Here is a 21495-nt window from a genome sequence, read left to right on the forward strand (position 1 = left end):
TCTCTGTCTGTCCTTCTCTTCCCCCTTCTTTTCCCTTCCCCTGCCCTTCCCACAGGATCCCTCACCGAATCTGGAGCTTGCAGATTCAGCTAGCTAGGCTGGCTTGCGAGCATGCTCCTGGAATGCTCCTGTCTCTGCCCCTAGCTCTATCACAGATGTGTGTCACTACACGTGGCATTTAATATAGGTACTAGGGATTGTGCTCAGGTAATCACTCAACTGACTGAGCCATCCCCCTTGCATTGCTTTGGTTTTGTTTGTTTTTAAGACTAGGTCTCATTGTGTTACTCAGACTGGCCTAAAACTTATGATCACCCTGCCTCAGCTTTTCAAGTAGGAACAGATGCATGCTGCCATACCTGGGTTTTTTTTGTTTTGTTTTTAGTTTTGGGGTTTTTTGTTGTTGTTATTAATGTTGAAGTAAGTTTAGTGTTATGCTTTACTGTTGTTCTAAATCTCTATGTTTTTAAAATAAGGTTCAGCATAGTGATATGGTCTATATTGTTTTTCAGGCCTTAGAGAGTGAATTTGTTTCCTGCCAGCTTCACCAATGGATTGATCTTATTTTTGGCTATAAACAACAAGGGCCAGAGGCAGTGCGAGCCCTCAACGTGTTCTATTACCTAACCTATGAAGGAGCAGTCAGCCTGAACTCAATAACAGACCCTGTGTTGAGAGAGGTAAGTCCTACTCAGAAGGAAACTCATTATCATGAGTCTGCCAGCTTCATAATATTGATCTCATTTCCCTATCTTCCAAGTAACTGATGGAGAAACTGAAACAAAGTGGGTAGACTGAGGCAGGACAAACTGTCGGTTAATCACCTAGCGGGAACTTGAGTCTGGAGCTTTTTTTTTCCCAATTAGTATGACTTAGTATAAAATGAGAGCTTTCATAGTTTGAACTTGTTAAGGGATCTCGGTCAGATTTTTAATTTTTATGGGTTTAGAAGCTACTCACATAGTTTGAAATATTGGGAAAACAGTCATTTATTCACTATACAATTGTGAGCATAAGTCAAAATGCAATAAAACATGTTTCAATATAGTTCATCAGTGCATACAAATCCATGTGGATGTTAATAGTGGGTTAAAGTATGGGGGTTTGCTGTCATTTTAGTTATTCGGCATTAGACAGTAATGAGGCTTGCTTTATCCTGTCAAGTATTTTCTGAAAAAACACTAAAACAGGATCTTGGCAAATACAGTGTTCACCCAAATTTCTGAATAATTTTTTTTTACTGTTTCTAATCTAGTTATATACCCCCAAATGTATTAGCCTTCTATGAAAAATCATATAATTGCACAGATACAACCTTAAACATTGATATGATTTTAAAACAAATGGACACTTAAAACATGACATAGGGTAGATGTCTATTTTGAAGGGTACATTTCTTCCAGCGTGTAAGGTGTCCTGTTTTCACCAGGACTTGGTGCATTCCTCTGTAATTTTATTACCTAACTATGATGAACATCCATAAATACATACTGAAATAAATTAGCATATTATCACTTGACTTATATGCTAGATAAATGTTAGTATGTAAACAAAAGCACTGCATATTAGGTTTCTTTTGCCCTAAATTGTACATATTGTGAGTTTCTGTTTTTCACATTTTAAAAACTGTGGAGACAGAGAACTGGGTTAGTTAACTCTTAATGTTTTCAATCTCTCAGTTTAGTGAACTTGGCACTGGAGATCGAGCTCAGGGCACATATTTTGCTTCTGAGCTACACCTCCAACTGTGCGTGAATATTCCTCCAGCGCACCTTATTTGGAGTAACCATTGACTTTATGATTCAGATCATCATGGGACTCTATATGACACTGAAGTCAAAGCAGCACGCAAGTAATACTATTGAACAATGCATGATTTAATTCTTAGACTAGAATAGCAAATGTCAGGCAGGCCGGTATGCTCACAGGGCAGGGCTGCTTGACTCTGACTGAGCCTGGAACCCATATAGTGGAAAACAGAGAACCAACTCTCACAAGTTTTCCTCTGACTTCCACATACCATGCATGTGCTCACACATGTGCATGCGCACATGCATGCACACTTACACACACACACACACACACACACACACACACACACACACACACACACGTAAACAGTATTTGCCATGTGCTACTGACTCTAATATGTGCCAGTGATTCTGTAACATTCAGCCTATTTTTCCTTTTTCATATTATCTTAGAATAAATTCCCTATATAATCAGCTTATATCTGAATTTATACTCCAGAATTGGCTTTTAGATCCTTCTGTTTTACTAAACATACCATGTTTTTTACATTGCTGTGTATAACCTCTTATAGTTTGAAATTTGAAATTCATGGAATTACTCTAAACATGTGAAGTGAGGTGCTCATTTTTAAAATCATCTCTTTGTGTCTGAGATGATGTTACTATCTCTACCTATCATGTCATTAAACCTTATGCTTTAATATATGTCACAAAAATGGCTCTTAACCTGTGTCTGTCATAGCTAGCCAACTGGCCATTTCCTCTTTATCTTACTCAGTGTGATTGGCTCTCTGTTTTCATTTTGAATTGACACCCTCCCCACACACACACCAATAATTTCCAAAGATGAGTACTATATTTTATATATATTTGCTATATTTTTTATTTACACTTACAATTCTAGAAGAGTGTTAGTATAATTTCTCATAATAATGGAAATACTTCTCTCATTACAATATCATGGCCTAGCTCACATGTCCTCTTATATTGCTAGTGTGTCTGGGGAACTGAATGTTTACATAGGAAGATGTGACTAGCTGTGCCATGTTGACAGCGACATCTAGGAATGCCCACTGTGTCTTTGGTAGTAACCATGTTATGTAGGGGGACTTTTCTTTCTTGGCCTCCAGTTCCCAAATAACTGACATGGAGACTTAATATTACTTGTAAATTCTTGGCCAATAGCTCAGGCTTGTTACTAGCCAACTCTTACATTTAAATTAACCCATATTTCTTATCTATTCTTTGCCATGTGACTTGGTAACTTTTCTCAGTATGGCATGTCTGTCTTTTCTCTCTGTGTCTGCTCATGACTCTCCCTCTTCCCATCAATCTCAGTTTGACTCTCCCACCTAACTTTATCCTATTCAGCTATTAGCCAGTCTGCGTCTTTATTAAACCAGTCACAGCGACACATAGTCATACGGTGTAAAGGAATATTCCACAATATTCTGACCGATTTCAGGATTTAAGTTTAGAGAATGAGACAATTGACATGTTAGGTTGGATATTTTGATCTGGGCCTATGCCATTCAGACATTGGATAGATAATTGGAATACAGTTTTGAACTAAATTACATAGTTTAACTGTAACAAAATAAACACATTATAACTTCAAATGAAGGGTTTATTGTGGTAAAATAATTGTATGTAAAACTTACCATTGTTGCCATTTTTAAGTGTGCACTTTAGTGGTGTGAAGAATGTTCACATAGAACTGGGAGTGTAGCTCAGAGGCAGAGCATGTGACTACCATGTGCAAGGCCCTGGGCTCAATCTCCAGTGCAGAAAAAATTAAAAAATAATATTATTGTGCAAACTATTCCCACTGTCCATGTACAGAAAAATTTTATATCCCAAACTGAAACTATGTTTGCATTAAACAAACAATAACCATCCTCTTCTTGGACCCTGATGACCATGACACTGCATTTCTTTATTATGGATACCTCATATGAGTAAGAACCATAATATGTGCCCCTTTGTGTCTGGCTTATTTTATTTAGCATAGTATCTTTAGGTTTCATCCATCTTGTATCTTGAATAAGAATTTCCTTCCCTCTTAGGGCTGAATAATATCTCATTGTATATGCACACCATATTTTGTTTATCCATCACTCATCCGTAGGTGTTTTAGCTGTTCTTAACATTTGGCTATTATGAGAACTAGGAGCTTTGATGTACAAGTATCTACCCACGTCACTGCTTTTATTTCTTTAGGGTATATTCTTGGCTATATGGTAGTTTCGTGTTTAATTTTTTGAGGAACCACCATACCAAATAAAATTTCAATGCTTATTTTTTTCATAACGTATTTTCTAAAGACAATTTTTAAAAGATTAGAATTCATTTACTTCATTTTTCATAATCCAGGTAATTATCAAAAATTCCTTAACTGTATAGCTTTTCCCTTATTTCCCATGGTTATTTTTATATTACACACATGTTACACCTACGTGTTAGATTTTTACACTCATTAAGTAAACATGGCTTGTGATTTCCTAAGACTGGTAGCTGCATGATATTCCTGGAATAAGAATATATATCTTTTTGTTACTGAGCATTATAAATGTATACATTTAATTTAAAAAAAAAACTTTCTCCTCAGGTCTGAGGGAGAATTTTTAACAGCTTTATTGAGATATAATTTACATATGATACAGTTTATTTGTTGGCAGTATATAATACAGTTTAGTGTATTCATAACATATAAGCATCCCCATCGTCTACTTTAAGAACAGTTTTTGTCACTACAAAAGAAGTCTTCGTACAAATGTTGAGAATCTCCAGCTCCCTGGAGCTGCCCTCTGCAGACCCTGCCCTCAAAAAGCCTGCCAAGGGTCAGCGTCTCCCCCAGGGCTGCTCTAGACCCGTCTACAGGATATTTAAGACCTGGTCACCAGACCTGAGGTGTGCTCTCCCTCACGCCTTCCCAGGAGTCACCTGGGAGTTGCTTTGCTCTGTTTATTAAACCTAGCCTTATTAATTTGGCTCAATTTGTTTATGACATCGGTGGCCAAGGACACCCAATAACCAGGGGTTCAATACTTATTACCCATTTGCTATCCATCTAAGGAGACTTTTTATAAGAGTAGATGTTTGACCATGTTTCATTAGAAAGATTCGAAAGGAGAAAAGAATGTCTCCGAAAAAGGGGAGAGGAACTAACTCCAGAGCACAGAGATAAGTATTGAAGGGAGGGAGCAAGGTTGCCTCAACTTTGGTTGGACCATATTAGTATTGTGCAAGGACATGTATATTCAGCATGTATGTTCAAGGTGGGATGGCTTCAAGATTCACTTTATGTGCATTTATATGAAGGATAGGATGAACTTTATAGGACTAGCTGGCATAGTGATGGATGTTTATTTCCTTTCCACATGTTTTTCTGTATTTTAAATGGCAGGAGAATAAATGCAGAAAAAGGATAAGCAAAAAAGGTGTGTGTGTGTGTGTGTGTATTTCTTATGGTGAAATGTATGAAAAGGATCACAGGCGGGGCCGCTAAAGGGATGTTGAGATGGGGAAATGTAGGTCTAGGCTAACTTGACGAGATAAAGGCAGAAAGGGCTGGAGAAATTCTGTCATTCATTTCTTACACAAATGCTCATTCTGTTGCCATTACTGAAGATAAACAGCTGAGTAAGGGAAAGTCCCACTCACATGAATCTCAGATTCTAATTGGACTTACAGAAATGAACTCAACAATACAGACTATAATTTCAGTTGTATGTGCTGTGAAGAGAACAGGGATGGCTGAAGAGAAATAAGGTGACAGGGAAGGATTTTAGAGAGGAGACTTACACGCTGCCTGTGTTCATAAACTCTGTTTCCAGCAAAACAGATAGTCGGGGTGCAGCTCCCACTCCCATAGCCAGACACATCTGTGAGCCCCATGCCAGGTTAGCATCCAAGTCAAGTCTTGATAAGGACCCTGTCAGTTGCACAGCTCCTGTCATTTATGGACTCACAGGCCACACCCATCTTGTGAATTTTTAGTAAAGGGCTTTCCCTTCCCTAACGTTAGTGTGTTTGCATACTCACTTGACTTACCCTGAAGCATTCTCTCTCTCGGGTCTCTGTGAAGGGAGAAGGATGTGTATGTATCTCTCTGAAGGCACAAAATCCATTTTTATACCGGGTCACTTCTTTCAGCAACTGTGCTTGTGCTTCCTTTGTTTGCTGCTGTCCACTCAGTGTGGTTGTGAGCCTTTTCCTCACTGTCACATGTCACTTGGGCACATGTCACATGCAGGCAAGGAGTCCACACACAAAACATGTGTCTGCCTGCTGCTTGCCAAAGCTCAGCTCTTCTGTAGGAAGTTGCCATTCCAGAGTGAATAGTTTGTGTGGATAGATAGATGATAGATAGATAGATAGATAGATAGATAGATAGATAGATAGATAGATAGCATAGTAAGTGATCATAAAAATAATCTCTCTATAAAAAGAGCTCTAAACGATAAAAATGATAACCATAAGGAGAAGAGGAGTAATCAGTGGAACAGCCTGTGTGCAGCACATTAAACTTTTATGTTGTTTTTAATTTTTAGAAAACAGCTGTGTTGTCAATATAGAAGTCTCCATTTACATACATCACACACCAGAAAGGAGTGTTTTTCAGTCAGATATGCTGTCTGTTTTCAAGTGTCTTGTGACCCCCAACTACAGTGTGAATTCTTTTCTTGAGCTGATTATTCGAGCACCCTCCACTCTGTGCACTCCTCTCTTGTTACTGCTTGTTCTGTGTCCCCATTTTAACCTTCTCTATTTTCACAGTCTTATATATATTCTTTCACAGACAAGAGATAAATAGGTAAAAGCAGGTCATGTTATTGTTATTAATTTTGCTAAATTTGGTTTGACTCAGTAAGTTCTCCTCCTTCCAACATAGTCTCATCAGGTTTCCGAAGGAAATGTGAGCAAAAGTGAATGTTGTTACTTTATAAAATGTAATTGTTTTTAAAATATTTATTCTACAACATTTTTTTTTGAAAAGTTTAATATACATCTTTTTTCCATTTCTTTGTAGTATTTATAATTGTATTTGTAGGCATGGTTTTCCTATTAAGTCTTTATTCCATACCTTTACTTACCCAGAATTCACCTAATTCACATGTGATTTGTTTTTACTTCATCCCGATATGGACAGCTCATTCTCTAGGCCTTAATGCCTTAGGAGACAGTTCCTTGATGGCATTTAGCAGGTGAGATAGAAACTTTTTAAAACCCTGAGGGCCACCGAGATGGCTCAGTGGGTAAAAGTGCTTGTCACCAAACCTGACAATGACCTGACTTCATCTGCAGAACCTACATAATCAAGCGGTGTTTTTGTTTTTGTTTTAAGAACCATTTCTGTTCAGGGATAAGGCTGTAGCTCAGCGGTACTGTACTTGACTGGCATGTCTGAGGCCCTGGCTTCTATCACCAGCACCACACATAAAAGCTCAGAGCATTTCTGCTTTTGGCCCTAAAGAAGCCTCCAGCAGTTCTTCCTCAGTGTCCATGCTCTCCTTCTATTCTCCTTCTCTTCTCAAGCTGTTGTTCTCAATTCTGGTATTGTGTCCAGATGCCTACGTGTTCTGTTCCCCTCCTGTTCTGTCTCACACAAGAATTGTTTAGAACTGAATGTGATGAACAAGAAAACATGAACTGTAGTAGTCAAAACTGCATGTCTAATGAAGGAATTCAGGTTCAGTGGATCCACATAAGGCTTCCAGAAGTGGACACCGTACACTTGGAAGATGTGATACAAGTAGTGATTTAAATCACAAGCAAAGGGTGATTTTAGTCAGTGTGTAATGTCAGGAGAGCTGCCTAATAATTAAGAACATAAACTAATATGGTCCCATCCTCACATCATAGTGAAAGAATTTCCAAATGTATAACAGATACTTATTTAAAATAAAGAGTATCTAGATATAAAATGTGAGATTGGGACTTAGCATGTAACATAGGTGAGTAGCTTCATAACCTTACAATGAGGAAGGTGAAAATCACAGAAATTGGCATGCTCCTCACATGAGAACTGAAGTTTCTGTATATAAAGAAAAAGCTAAGGACAGATAGTGCACAAATACTAGAGAGAAAACATATATAAATAGTCTGTACTAGTATCCCAAAACTTTGAATTTAAAAACAGTGGCATTTTTTTTGCCTATTGGATTATTGAAGATTAAAAGATAATGAAAATCTCTGTGATATTGTAATGATAGAGTATGAGAAAACAGATAAATTCATCTATTTGTGAGGACACAACTCTTTCTTTTTCCTTTTTTTGAAGGGAAAAGACCAACCTGCTTAGAAATCTTCACTAGAAATGTGTGCAAGATGGGAATATGTATAGTAACTTTGGGCTCTTCTGTGGTTGCTTTCCAGAGTGGGCTATTTCTACCATCCTTTGTGGCCAGGGTATGGTATTCCACTAAGCTATCTTCACATAAATATCAGGGGAAAAATAAATGTTATTTTCTTTTGCCTGACTCAAATAAAATCAGCTCACTTTCAATATCAGTTTTTGTTTTATTTCATTATTTAACCAACTGAACAGGTTTTTTAAATATAATTAAAGCAATTTATTTCTTCATATCTCCCATGGTGTTTAACAGGAAAAAAAGAGAATAATTTTCTACTTTTAGGGAAATTTAGATGTATTACTGATAATTATCATCCTTGTTGTGGTTATGTAGAAGTGAGACCACTTTTGGACTAAGCTTTATAAAGTCTAAAGTCTAAATCCTAGGTCCATTACCCTGTGGGGGAAGGAAGTTTAGGGTGTGTGTGTGTACGTATGTGTATGTGCTTGTGTGCATACAAATTTACACAAAGAGATTTAGAAGTGTATGTTTAAAAACAATAAATTTTAACTATTAAACATTGCAAAAAATCCCGCAGTGCAAAGATGGGCTGGAAAGCTTCTGCCCCAGCTCGGGCTCTGTTAACTGGTGCTATCCTCATGCCACCTGGAGTTGCCCTGTTAGAGATGATTTATTTGACTACAAATCTTCTCTTTTTTTTTTCTTCTCAAATAGCCCTTCCCAATCAATTCAATGTCAGTGACCAGGCTCGGACAGTAGGCTTTGATAAGAAGGAATGAGACAGACCTAGGTAGATTCTGGCCATATGTGTGGAGGCCCAGGCCACTGTGGGCTGTGGCAGAGGAACAGAGTTAGTGTGAACAGAATTATCTGCTTTCTCACCTTGCAGATTGCTGTGTGCACTCGCTAGATTTCTTACGGAAATGCTATTTTCTCCTTTACTTTTCAAGCAAAGACAGTGTCACTTTTTATGTGTTCAGAAATTAAAATTGATTTTCTTTTGAAAATAAATCCCAGCTCCATCTACTGTGATACAGAAGAGGAGAGAGAGCCAAGATATTACTCAATTTAAAGAATTATCTACAGTAGGTCTTGTAGCATGAAAGTCAAGCCTGAACACTCCCTGAGTTGTGTTTCATGTCAGTGGTTGTGCTGGCCTCTCACAGACTTATCCTTCCAGGGGCTGTTTTAGCAACTCCTAATCACTCTGAGAAGCTCTGTTTTCCTAAAGAAGCAGCAGCCGTGTTTAAGTTTACATGACCCCAGTTTCATGACAGCAGTAGCAAATCAGATATCTTATCCAAGGAAAAGCATTTTTGGCTTAGAATTCCATCACTCTCATGGTGGGAGTCAGCCTCAGCTCAGCTCAGCACTGCTGTAGAACACTGGCCGTGAATCTTTCAGAAAGCATAAACACAATTGGTATTTATAGCGTTGTTAACATTTGTTGAATACGTTGTGGGAGTGGTCTGTAAGCCCATCCTAAGCAGGTGGGGCAGGAGTCTTTGTTGTGACTGCAGTGAGATTTAAAGCCAGGACAACAGGATTACAGTGGTTGAGCAATATAGTAAATTAGGAGTATTGGATGCCCTAAGTTACAGTTTCATGCATCCGCAACTCACAAGTGCTACAGAAACAGTCCTGAAACATCACTAGCCAGAAGTGTGTTGCACAGATGGCATTTTTGACACAGTGCAGGGCAGGAACTGTACAATGAAAAGCCAAATAAACAGCCAGGATTAGTCCAATTTTAATTGAAAAATCTACATTAAAAAACATTGACATTTTGCCAGACTTCCTTGTACATCAAAACCGCAATAATGACAAAGTTTCCTTCAATTGACTAAATAAGCATCAAAGTTGTCATTACTGCTCAGTTTTGTGTGTACTCAGGCTCATCACTTAAGTGAGTAAGTAAGTAGTTGAATTACATAGTAGATGATATAAAGCAAAGGATGCATGTTTTCACGTTTTGTTTTGATCTTTAATCCTCGTCAGTGTTTCAGGAACCCTGAGCTTCTCTCTGTCCTTCTGCCTCATGAGTGAACCCATTTCCTTCAGGCCATCTCCACTTTATACTGTTACTCAATTTTATTCACTAAGTTTCTTACTAAATGGAAACTTTTTAGAAAGATTAAAAAAGAAAAGGATGGCATAGATTGGGGAAAAATCTACATAAAATTACTTGACAGTATGATATATTTTCTATAATAGTTTTATTTAATTTCTAGTAAGATGAAAAGGTTTACTTAGAATGCAAAGAAGCCCATAAAATTCCCAGTATAGGGGAAACACTTGACTCAAAGACACATCGTTATAATGTCCAGTAAACTATATTCTGCATACGTTTGTTGTCCTTCCGACTCTGTCTCTGCGACGATTGTATGTGCTGAGGGGTCTTTCAGGTTTTCAGTTAGGCAGCCTGCAGTCAAATTCCTCAGTGAATCTCACTTTGGTGTTTGACACAATGGATGCTCACAGATATTTTGAGGGAAATAGACTGGCGCTTTCCTACCAGATGTACAGCTGACTCAGTCCCTGCATCTCCACTTGACATGGTGGAAGTATAGTTGGGGTCTGAGGAATAACCCACCTTCTGAATGCAACTGTTAGCTGCACAGTGATGCTGTGTTGTTAAGAACTTGCTGTGTGCTCACTGTGCTTACTGTTGGCCTTGGTCACTTCTTTGAAGACATTCCACTTATTTTCCGAAGCAGGCGCCTTTATCTCCTGACTTCCAGTAGCCAGAGATGGAGGTGTTTAGAAAGAGCACATCAGCGTTCTAGTCAGAGATACTGTTTGAAATTATCCATGAGCGCAGTGCCGCTGAGCGTTACTGAGTGACATTTGTTTTTCTTGGTTGTATCTGCCCTGACTAGCTGGTTTCTTTCAGATTGGCAGCTGGGATTATGCTATAGTAGATGGACAGCTCCAAGAACTGGAGACTACTAAGTCTGGGGCTGGGCTTCGGCTGAGTGTGCTTGGAATGTATGGGCTCAGTTCTGAAGTGTTAGTAGGAAAATCTGTATCTTTCCACAAATGAGTTTCTTCATGTTCTGCACGTGTGTCTCCCTCCATAGCATCGTTTGACAGAACCACTGGTAAAAAACGCTGCTTTCTCTCCGTAACCATCCCTCTATCTAGTCTTCTCATTGTGTTCTCATTTTTAACCAAGTTTCATTTTATTCAGCCTGCGGCTGTTTTGGACTTTATAGCATTATGAGATGTGTATATATGCCTCCAGCTACCCGATACATTTTTAGTGTTGTTTGGATGTTTATGTTAAAGAGTGTCATGCTTCTTAAATATTTATATTTAATTAATCTTAAATAATACTAAAATCTTATGAAAAATATGGCCTCCTTGTCATCAAATAGAAATAAGTTTTTGACTGACCTATCAACTGAGATTCCTGGGTTGTTAAAATATATTTCTGACTGTTTCATTCGTGGATAAATTAAGCTTCATAAAAGTATCTCAAACAGTGGCAGACCTTTCTTTAGATTTCTAAGACTTTTTTAGACTTCTTTGTTACTTTAAAAATAAGCTATCCTTGTATACGATATAATAGTAAAGAAAGTTTATATTTTCTTTTACCAATCTTTTCATCGTTCCATCCCCTGAAGGAAGAGCTACTGCTAGTTTGGTACGTATGGTTCCAGATTGAACATTAAGATGTTCCTCATATGCATTTGTATACTCACATGTAGCATATGTAACAATGTGTCTAACAATATATTTTTATTTACATAAGGTCGTACTTTAGGTATACTAAATGTGACTAGAATTTTTTTATCAGTATATTCTAGATTAGTTTTCCCATAGGGTACATTCAGCTCAACTCACGTTGTTTGTTTGTTTCTTTGTTTGTTTGTTTCTTTGTTTCGAGACAGGGTCTCACTGTGTTACCAAGCTGGCCTGGAACTCACAGAGATCCTCTTGCCTCTGCCTCCTAAGTGCTGGGATTAAAAACATGCACCCCTGCTCCCAGAAACTCACTTAAATAGTGTTCCATTATCATCATTAATTTAGGTTATTTTTTAAAACTTTTTATTGTTCTAAGAGTGTTACAGCAAACACTTTTATATTTAAATGTGTTTGCCTCCATGTGATCCTTTTCTTACGAATATTTACAGATGTGGAATCAGTAGTCCTATCTATAAACATAAAAATCCAGCTCCTGAATTTTTAGATATTTTTCTCTATGTCCAGTGTTGCTGTCTTTTAATTCTTAAATGAGATAGACTCACCCGTCCTCAATTTCACTTATTTCTCTACTGTCTCCCTCTTTTATGTGTGTTACTTACACATTAACTACTCTTTGTCCTGTTGTAGCCTCATGTAAAAAATTACATCTCCCCCCAGAAAGGCTGTTTCTGTTTGTAATGATTATACTCTATGGTGTTTCAGTTCTGTTTGTTATTAGCTGTGTATTTCTGGGTCACTTAGAATTTAATTTGAGTTAGGCTTTAACTGCCATTTTAAAATTTTTATTGTCCTATTTTTCAGTTCTGGGGCTCAAACTCAGGTCTTCACATGCTAGGCAAGCACCCTTCCACTGAACTACATCCCAGCCTTTCCGTTTTCAGTTCTGTGAACTTTAGCACTGACTACTAAAAAGTAACGGTTTCTTTCCTTAGGTTGAGCAGTGGAGGCAGGGGTTGGTCAGGTTTGTAAATGGTTTTAACTACACTCTGCCTGTTTGACTTTTCATCAGCTGGAAATAGTATCCAAATAAGGCCATGTATATTATGTCGACAGTTTCCTCCTTGGGGATTTTCATCTCTCTTTTGTCAGAGCCTTTGTGTGGACCCTTTCTTTGGCCTTTGCAATTGATGCTATTGAGACTTTTGTCCTTTAAGAATAGAGTGCAAAGTTAAATATATAATGACTCCGTTGTCACTTGGTTCATATTCATGTGATATCAAAGCAAATTTTTCAGCAGTGGCTCTGGAGGGTACTGGGGCATCAGCTAGCCGGTCAGACACAGCAAGAACCACAACCTCTTCCCTGGTTTGTGTTCAGATACGGAGAGGGAAAGAGGGAACTTTGCTTAAGTAGTGGGGTTCCATGGACCACACCTAACAACTTTCTAGGGCCTAGCTTTGGAGAAGTCAGAAAATGTAAACATATTGACAAAGGTAGTTTGTAAATAAATTATTAAGTTTGTGTTGCCCTTTTCTAATTTTATAGTGCTTTTAGATGCAAAAATATAGGACATAAAACGCAATATCAGAGTTGTGTGCTTTAAAAAGGGGCATACATATTAACTGCAGCCATATGTTCATGTTATTTCTATCCTAACCCCCACCTCAAAGTAAAACTCTGCATTTATTGTTGGTTACTGCATTGTGCTGAGTTAACTTGTTCTCTTAGTTAAATTAAAAAGCTTAGTTCAGAGACTGAGATAGTCTTAAGCAAAAGCCAAATGCATTGTTACTAAGTTAAAACATCCCCCATCTTTCTTGTCTCTGACTATATAGATATGTATGTGGCTGCTTTATATATAGCTATAAAATCACTCAAGTATGTGGTAGTTGGCACAAACACAATATGAATGAGCAGCTTGTTAAACATGGCTTCAACACATGTCCACTTGGAGATCCATTAATAAGGTCTCCAGGTAATATTTGAGATGCTATTTATAAAATTTAAATATGTGACTTTACTGGAATATCTTGAGGTATTTCATGATCTTTTTATTATTCTATATTTCAATATCTGAAATGCTTCTGGGTGGGCTCAGTTTTTATTACAGAAAGTAATAACAAACTATTTACAGAAATAATTGGGAATTGATGAACAAGAATATTATATAATAACCCAAACTTTTAGCAAAAATGTTTAACTGAATGTTTTGCTCAATACCAAGCTGCTCTGCACTGGTCATAGTGAATCTTTTAGCTGTGTCTCTACTGAATTAAGGTGATGTCTATGGCTATTCACTCGGTAAATATTTACTACACACCTAACTATATACAAGCGTCAGAAACATAGAAATACTTGGCAGTCTGTATTCTTAAGAAGACTTATGGTATAAGCATTAAGACAGAAAAATAAATTAAAAACCATTCAATAATTAGTACATTAGATAAACAGGGTAGTTCCATTGCCCCAAGAACAATCAGGCAGGGGCACAGATAGTCCAGATGAGGTCAAAAAAGGTCTCACAAAGCCAGAGCGGCCTGAGCCAGCCTTACACAATAAAGAAGGGAGCTCACAGAGAGAGGAAAGGAATACAAAACAAAACAAAAAAATGAGAACAGAAATATTTTAAGGATTTAAAGGCAAATGACACTGGTCACATTAGAGGATGTGAGAGGATGCTGGCAGGATCCAAACCACTGTTTGATTATTTCTCTTAATGGTGGGAAGTTTTTGATTAAACCCCAACCAGATACTATGTTTATGTTTTAAGTCCTTTATATTTTTGCTGCAATAACATCACATGCTTGTGGATGGCTTACTATACCTACTCCCATTCTAAGTGCTTACAGTATCTTAGTTACTCCTTTATTGAGCATCTCAATACAGTACCCAGAACTGTTATTACAGGTTTCTGATATGGAAATTAAGACACCAAAGGTTAAAAACTCCCTACATCACTCAGCTAATACATGAATGCTGAGATTTGAACCAAGCCCATCTGATTACACGCTCTGAGTGCCTGGCCCTGGACTCTGCCATTACTTAGTGATCAAGAAAGTGGATAGGAGAATTTTTGTTAGGAAGTCACGTCATCAAATTGCCACTTTAAAACTAAACATCTTGCAAGTTGAGATATGTTCAACCTCTCAGAAAATCATGAGGGCTGCCAGCTAGTGCTCAGAATTTTGGACATTGTAGTGTGTTTTCATTTTCTGTATAGCCTTAAATTAAAAGTAAAAATTTAAATTTCTAATAGACAAGTATACTGTCTTATTTTTCAATGAATCTATCTAGCTCATTACCTAGACTAACTCTGTTTGAGATAATCTCAGGCCAAAGATGTTATTTTCAATGAAGTTGGTTAACAGGTAAATTGAGATTCATTACCCCATATCAAAATAAGAATTTTATGTAACAAATTTTGAGAAAAGATCCTTGAAAGTAAAGCTCTGAATTTGAAGATGAGTTCATTAATAACAGGTTATGCATTTGATATTGTTAAGCTACCCTGTTACCAACTCACATTACTGAACTTCATACAGGTCTAAATATCTGTATATGGCCTATGATTTCCAACCTCAGTTACAGCCCCAACATTCCCTACATTGTCTGTTGCTCTATTCCAAAGGCTGCATGGAAACATGAGAGAGAATTGTAAACAGACTTACCCAAGGGGCCTTTTCAGATCACACATAATATTCCTCCATGAATTCTCACTGTACCTTAACAGTCACTGCTGTAGTGAGACACTGGAGTATTGTCATGTCCCTCAAGGGATTTGGGACTGGAATTACTGCCTCAGTGACTTGTTTCAGCACTGCCCACAGAGACCTATTTGGTCTCCATGGTAGCAGACATGCATCTACACTTAATGCTCCCCATCATCTACCATGCTCTCATGTTGCCCTCATCAAGAATAATCCTCAGGTCTGGGGAGATGGCTCAATGTTTAGGAGCACATGTTCTCTTTTAGAAGTCCAGGGTTCGGTTCTCACAACTGCCTATAACCCCAGCTGACCTCTGAGAGAGAGAGAATGTGTGTACAGCATGTATATGAACGCACGTGCACACACACAGAGCAATCACTTACACAAATGTATACACATAAAAAATAAATATTTGGGGGTTGGGGATTTAGTTCAGTGGTAGAGCGCTTCAAGTGCAATGCCCTGGGTTCGATCCTCAGCTCTGGAAAATAAGTAAATAAATAACAAACAAACAAATAAATAAATAAATGGAAATTTTGCTGGGTGTGGTAGTGCTCACCTTTAAACTCAGCACTTGTGAAGCAGAGGCAGGCAGATCTCTGTGAGTTCGAGGCCAGCCTGGTCTACAAAGCGAGTTCTAGGACAGCCAAGGATGTTACACAGAGAAACCCTGTCTCAATAAATAAATAGCTAGATAGATGAATAAATAATAAATAAATAAATCTTTTTTTTTTAATTTTCTTCATTTCTCAAATCTGGTTTTGTTTGCACAGAACCCTAGACAAGTCATCTAGTTCCTGAGCTAGCTTGTTGTACCTAGCACTCAACAGATCCTTTTGTTCCATAAGCACTGTGCATGAGGCATTGTTCTCTTGGCTGTGCATCACAGAAACACATGATACTCTGGCCCCTCCAGTGTACTGAAGAGGCAGAGTATCCACTCTGTGAAAGATAATGTTTCTGGTAAGGCCAGATCAGGTACATGCTCTTGTAGCTGGAGAGCTTCTCTCTAGGTCCCGCCAAGCCCCCGCAGTCCCACAACCCACGTATAAAATAATCACTCAGACGCTTATATTACTTATAAACTGTATGGCCATGGCAGACTTCTTGTTATCTACTTCTTTTATCTTAAATTAACCCATTTCTATTAATCTATAAGTTGCCATGTGGCTCGTGGCTTACCGGTACCTTACATCTTGCTTGTCATGGCAGTGACTGGCAGGTCTCTCCCTCTGCCTTCCTGTTCCCTTAGTTCTCCTCTCTGTTAGTCCCGCCTATACTTCCTGTCTGGCTACTGGCCAATCAGTGTTTTATTTATACAGAGCGATATCCACAGCATGCTCTGGTCAGCAGTATGAGCAAGCAGTAAGAAAGACTTCCCTGTCTAGCTTTATGCCTTCATCTGTTAAGCACTGCGAACCTCAAGTGGCATTGGTCACAGAAATATCACACAAAGAGGAGTTTAGAAGGGACCAAGTAAAGAGACCATCACAACACCCAGTGGTTGAAATTATAGGGACTCAGATTCAGAAGACAAGAGAACCTTACAACTGATTATATGTTAAAGAGAAAGGGTATCATTTAAAATGTTCTGAGATTCTGAGCATACAATCACCAGCCTGAGGGATGCCAGAATAAAATGAACTTTTCCAGATCTTAGCATGTTTTTTTAGGCATGAGATGGCGTATAGCATATAGCAAACAAAGGCATGGGTGAGCACTCTCTACAGGGGCACAACCCACTGGGTTTGGATTTGGAGATGTTTCCAACAAGAGTAAAGTTTGAAGCCTAGTAGAAATCCTTTCTAGGAGAGGAGGTCTCAGTTGAGAACATTGGCATGCACAAAAAGGGAATTTTCAGTGATGAGTTAGTTTGTACATAGGAATGAAGTTAGCAAAAGATCGAGAGTAAAAGAGAATTGATCTAATGTAAAACCAAAGAAGCTGCGGAAGAGGGTGAAGAAACAGTTGTAACCAACACAGATCACTACTACAGGGTAGTTACGCATGAAAATATTGGGTGAATTTTAAAATGATAGGGAGAGTCTAGACTGGTTGGCGGACACAGGATGTGACTATGCAGCTTGAAGATCATAGTCGTTAAAGTGTTCTCAGTTACTGTTGCACTCAAGAAGACCTTTCCTACTTTTTTCACCTTTGACTAACTCAACGTTAGCCAAGAAGCAAAACATTTAGGTCTAAGAATGCTTGATACCTTGAGGACTTAGAAAGAAACTGATTATTATTTAATCTATCATTACTCTGTTATTGATAGGATAATCACACTATATTGTGCCACTTAAAACAGTCTGTGTTGTTTACTTTTCTCACTGCTGTGGCAAAATGCCTAACAAAAGCAACTTGAAAGAAGGGTTTGTTTGGCTTTAGGTTTTGAGCCTATGGTCTATTGTGATGGAGGTAGGGCTGTAATGTAGCTGGCCACACTTTCTCTGTAGTCAGGAAGCCGAGAAAGATGAATGCTGGTGTTCAGCTCCCTTCCTCCTTTTCTACTTTCTATTCAGTCAAAGTCTGGAACCACAGAATGGTTCCATGCACATTCATGGTGGAGTTTGCAGGCTCAGCTAAGCCTTCCTGAAAATACCCTCACAAACATGGAGAGGGTGCATTTCCATGATGACACAGTAAAGAGTGGTCATCCCACGAGCATTTCCTCAGAGTGCTCAGTGGTGTACTGGCTCTCTCAAAGTGGACGTTTCAGAGCCAGGAACTGTGCTGCTCATCTGTAATCCTAGCACTTCAGAGGCAGAGACAGAAGATCATGACTTAGAGGGCAGCCTAGACTGCCTTTTGTGACCATCTTAAAAACAAAACAAAACAAAAACTGTCCAAAATGTTTAAAAGAAAAAATTGAAATTTTTGAAAGTTATCTCATCAGCTATATCTTTTCCCAGTTTTGTTTTGTTTTGTTTTCAAACAGTGTATGGCAAGTCCTAGGAATATTCCTAGAGCCTCATGCATGCTAAGCATGTCTCTTAGTTAGGGTTTTTATTGCTATGAAGAGACACTATGACCACAGCAACTCTTATGAAGAAAATATTTATTGGGGTGGCTCACAGTTCAGAGGTTCAGTCCATTATCATTGTTGGGAGCATGGCAGCATGCAGGCACATGTGCTGGAGAAATAGCTGAGACTATTACATCTTGAAGGCAACAGGAAGAAGATGGACAGTCACACTGAGGAAGCTTGAACAAAAGAGACCTCAAAGCCTGTCCCCACAATGACACACTTCCTCCATCAAGGCCATACCTCCTACTAGTGCCACTCCCTTTGGGGGCCACTTTCTTTCAAACTACCACATTCCACTCCCAAAGGCTTATAGCCATATCATAATGCAAAAAAGAAAAAGAAAAATGCATTCAGTCCAGCTTTAAAAGTTCCCATAGTCTACTATTAGAGTCTCACCAATGTTTTAAAGTCCAAAATTCAAAGTCTCTTCTGAAATTCATGCCATCTCTTAACTGTAATCACCTGTAAAAATCAAAATAAAAAAGTAGATTACATACTTACAACATATAATGGCACAGGACATACATTACCATTCGAAATCGCAGGGAAGGGAGCATAGTGAGGAAATACTGGAACAAAGCAAGACCAAAAATCAGCTGGGCAAACTCCAAACTCTGCATGTCCATCCATATCTGATGTCAAAATTCTCTTCAAATCTCCAACTCTGTTCAACTTTGTTGACTGCAACACACTTCTTTCTCTTGGGCTGGTTCCACCCCCTATTAGCAGCTGTCCTCAGCAGGTAACTCATGATTCTGGCATCTCTAACATCTTGGGTTCTCCCAGCCAATCCAGGCTTCAACTTCAGAGCTTCACACAGTGGCCTCTCTACTAGGCTTCCATTCAATAATACCCCTGACACATGCGACCTTATTCCATAAATCCTTTCTTCTATCCTTAACTCTAAATCCAGAGCCACATGGCCAAAGCTGCCAAGTTCTGCTCCTTGCTGGGCCCCCTCATTCAATTATATCTTCACCAGCTTTCTGTCCTTCACTGACTAAGCTTGGCTGTCCTGAAACTTTCTCTGTAGACCAGGCTGGCCTCAAACTCAGAGGTCTGACAGCATCTGCCTTCCAAGTTCTAGGATTAAAGGTGGACCCCACCACACCCAGCTCTAAGCTTTTTTTTTTTAGTTCCTTTTCACAAGTTGAAAACTTAGCTGGGTATGATCTTGCCCTGAGGTCACCACTCCCTATATTCCATTTCTTAATCCATTCATCTCCATAAACACAGATAGATAGATTCTCAAGTATAACCGTTCCTCCTGGTTTAGCTCTAGGTCTCTTTGTGTGTGTTTCTCCTGTGTTCTTCCTGAAGCGTAATCAGTGAGTGTTTCAATCTGTGGTCCAGAGCCCTGAGCCTTACCCCCTATGTACACCCTGTTTTCTATACATTGAGGTTTCGTGTAAGATTTCATTTCAGAGAGAGGGAAGGGAGGGCAAGAGAGCACATACACAAGACAGCAAAACCAAAGCAAGTGGCTTCAGTTTCTCTTTGGGATGAGTAACACCCAAATCAACACCCCCATCTGTCAGCTCAGAGCCAGGCTTGGACTTTCTTTTGCATATTTGACTGCAGATTCCATGAGGTTGACAAGTTACTGTCTTTCTCCTGTCAAACTGGTCTATACAACAGAAACCCCTACTTCTGCTCATTGCTTTACTACTCTCTGAAACTGGAAGCTAAGACAAAAGGAAAGTGAGAGAGTTCTGTCTTTTTACTTCAGTGCTCAAAGTCATCGGTCTCTACAACCTATTGATTTTTAAGATGTAATTTTCACACTCACCCTTTGTTTCTGTCACATAGCTTCTGCAGGATTAAGGTGCTCAACTCAGCTTTCTGACTGCTCTCTAAAGCTCTGAAGAGATCACTCTGTCTGTGGACTCTTAGCCCAAAAATACACTTCAGAATCCAAGCCATATTTCAGTTTTCTAGAATGCCAGCCACCATTATGAGCCTTCACAAAGACTCAAAACGTTTCTTCCTTCCCTGTTTCAGCTGTATTGAATGACCACACTGAATCCCAAACTTAGTAACAACAGCATTTGATTTAGTGCTTTATAGCATTAATGTACTAAGTGCAATGCTGAACTTCACACACATCATCTATTAACTTTCCAAACAGTTCTGTGAGCAAGGTATTGTGATTGCCTCTGTTTTCTAGAAGGGGGACAGAGGTTAATCTATTTGCCCAAAGCCGGATAGCGGGTGCTAAGTGCAGAGCACTGAAACAATGTGTTCTCTCTCTCTCTCTCTCTCTCTCTCTCTCTCTCTCTCTCTCTCTCTCTCACACACACACACACACACACACACACACACACACACACACACACACACACACACACACCACAAATGAAGATGGTTTTTTTGCAATTTTTTTCTTTCTTTCTTTCTTTTTTTTTTTTTTTTTTTTTTTTTTTGATAATTTGACAGTGAGGTTTTTTAGTGTGAACTTGGTAGGCCCTGTTAAAATGTCAAAAGGGTGGACACACAAACCAGCCCTTGCCTCATTATGCTGTCCTATTACTGCATCTAAACACACTCTGTTCAGTGAAATGTTGGTGATGACATAATAGATAATTCATACGTTTTATACTTACCTTTCATCTGCAAGCTTATGTTTTTCTTGTGCTCAGCCTCATCCCTAACACCTTACGGTGTGCCTAACAGATGAGGAAACAGGAGTGCTAAAGGATTGACAGGTTGGCCTAGAAAAGAAAGCTGCTTAGGTGCAAGTTTTGACCGTGCCATTTAATTATCTTAAGCTAGATAGCCAGGATCTCTTTCTCTTTCCTTACCTATAAAATGAACACAATAATGTTATGATAAAATTTAAAGTGACTTTGGAAAATTCCGGGGAAAGTAAATTCCAAACAAGTAGTTGTTAGCTGCCCTCGGGGACTATTTGTTGACTCCATATTGAGGATCTAATTTATGCAAAGCACTTTGTCCTGGTGTTCATCCAAACATTACTTAACCTTTTATTGTTAGTTTATAGGTAAGAACATTTAAACTTGGGTTAGGAAACAGCATTAGCTCAC

At 38.6% G+C, this 21495-nt stretch overlaps 1 protein-coding gene across 4 annotated transcripts in view; it reads left to right on the forward strand.

The window, feature by feature from the left end:
• Lrba (LPS responsive beige-like anchor protein) overlaps positions 1-21495 on the forward strand; it is a 563056-nt gene that overhangs the window by 487256 nt on the left and 54305 nt on the right. For all 4 annotated transcript variants that reach the window (XM_052731913.1, XM_052731912.1, XM_052731914.1 and 1 more), the window contains one exon: positions 513-680. In XM_052731913.1, coding sequence (XP_052587873.1) covers positions 513-680 — 168 coding nt within the window. The remainder of the gene's footprint in view (positions 1-512; positions 681-21495) is intronic.

This window comes from Peromyscus californicus, unplaced genomic scaffold, assembly GCF_007827085.1.
Source record: "Peromyscus californicus insignis strain IS unplaced genomic scaffold, ASM782708v3 Scaffold_9__1_contigs__length_137607984, whole genome shotgun sequence".
In the NCBI taxonomy this organism is placed as follows: domain Eukaryota; kingdom Metazoa; phylum Chordata; class Mammalia; order Rodentia; family Cricetidae; genus Peromyscus; species Peromyscus californicus.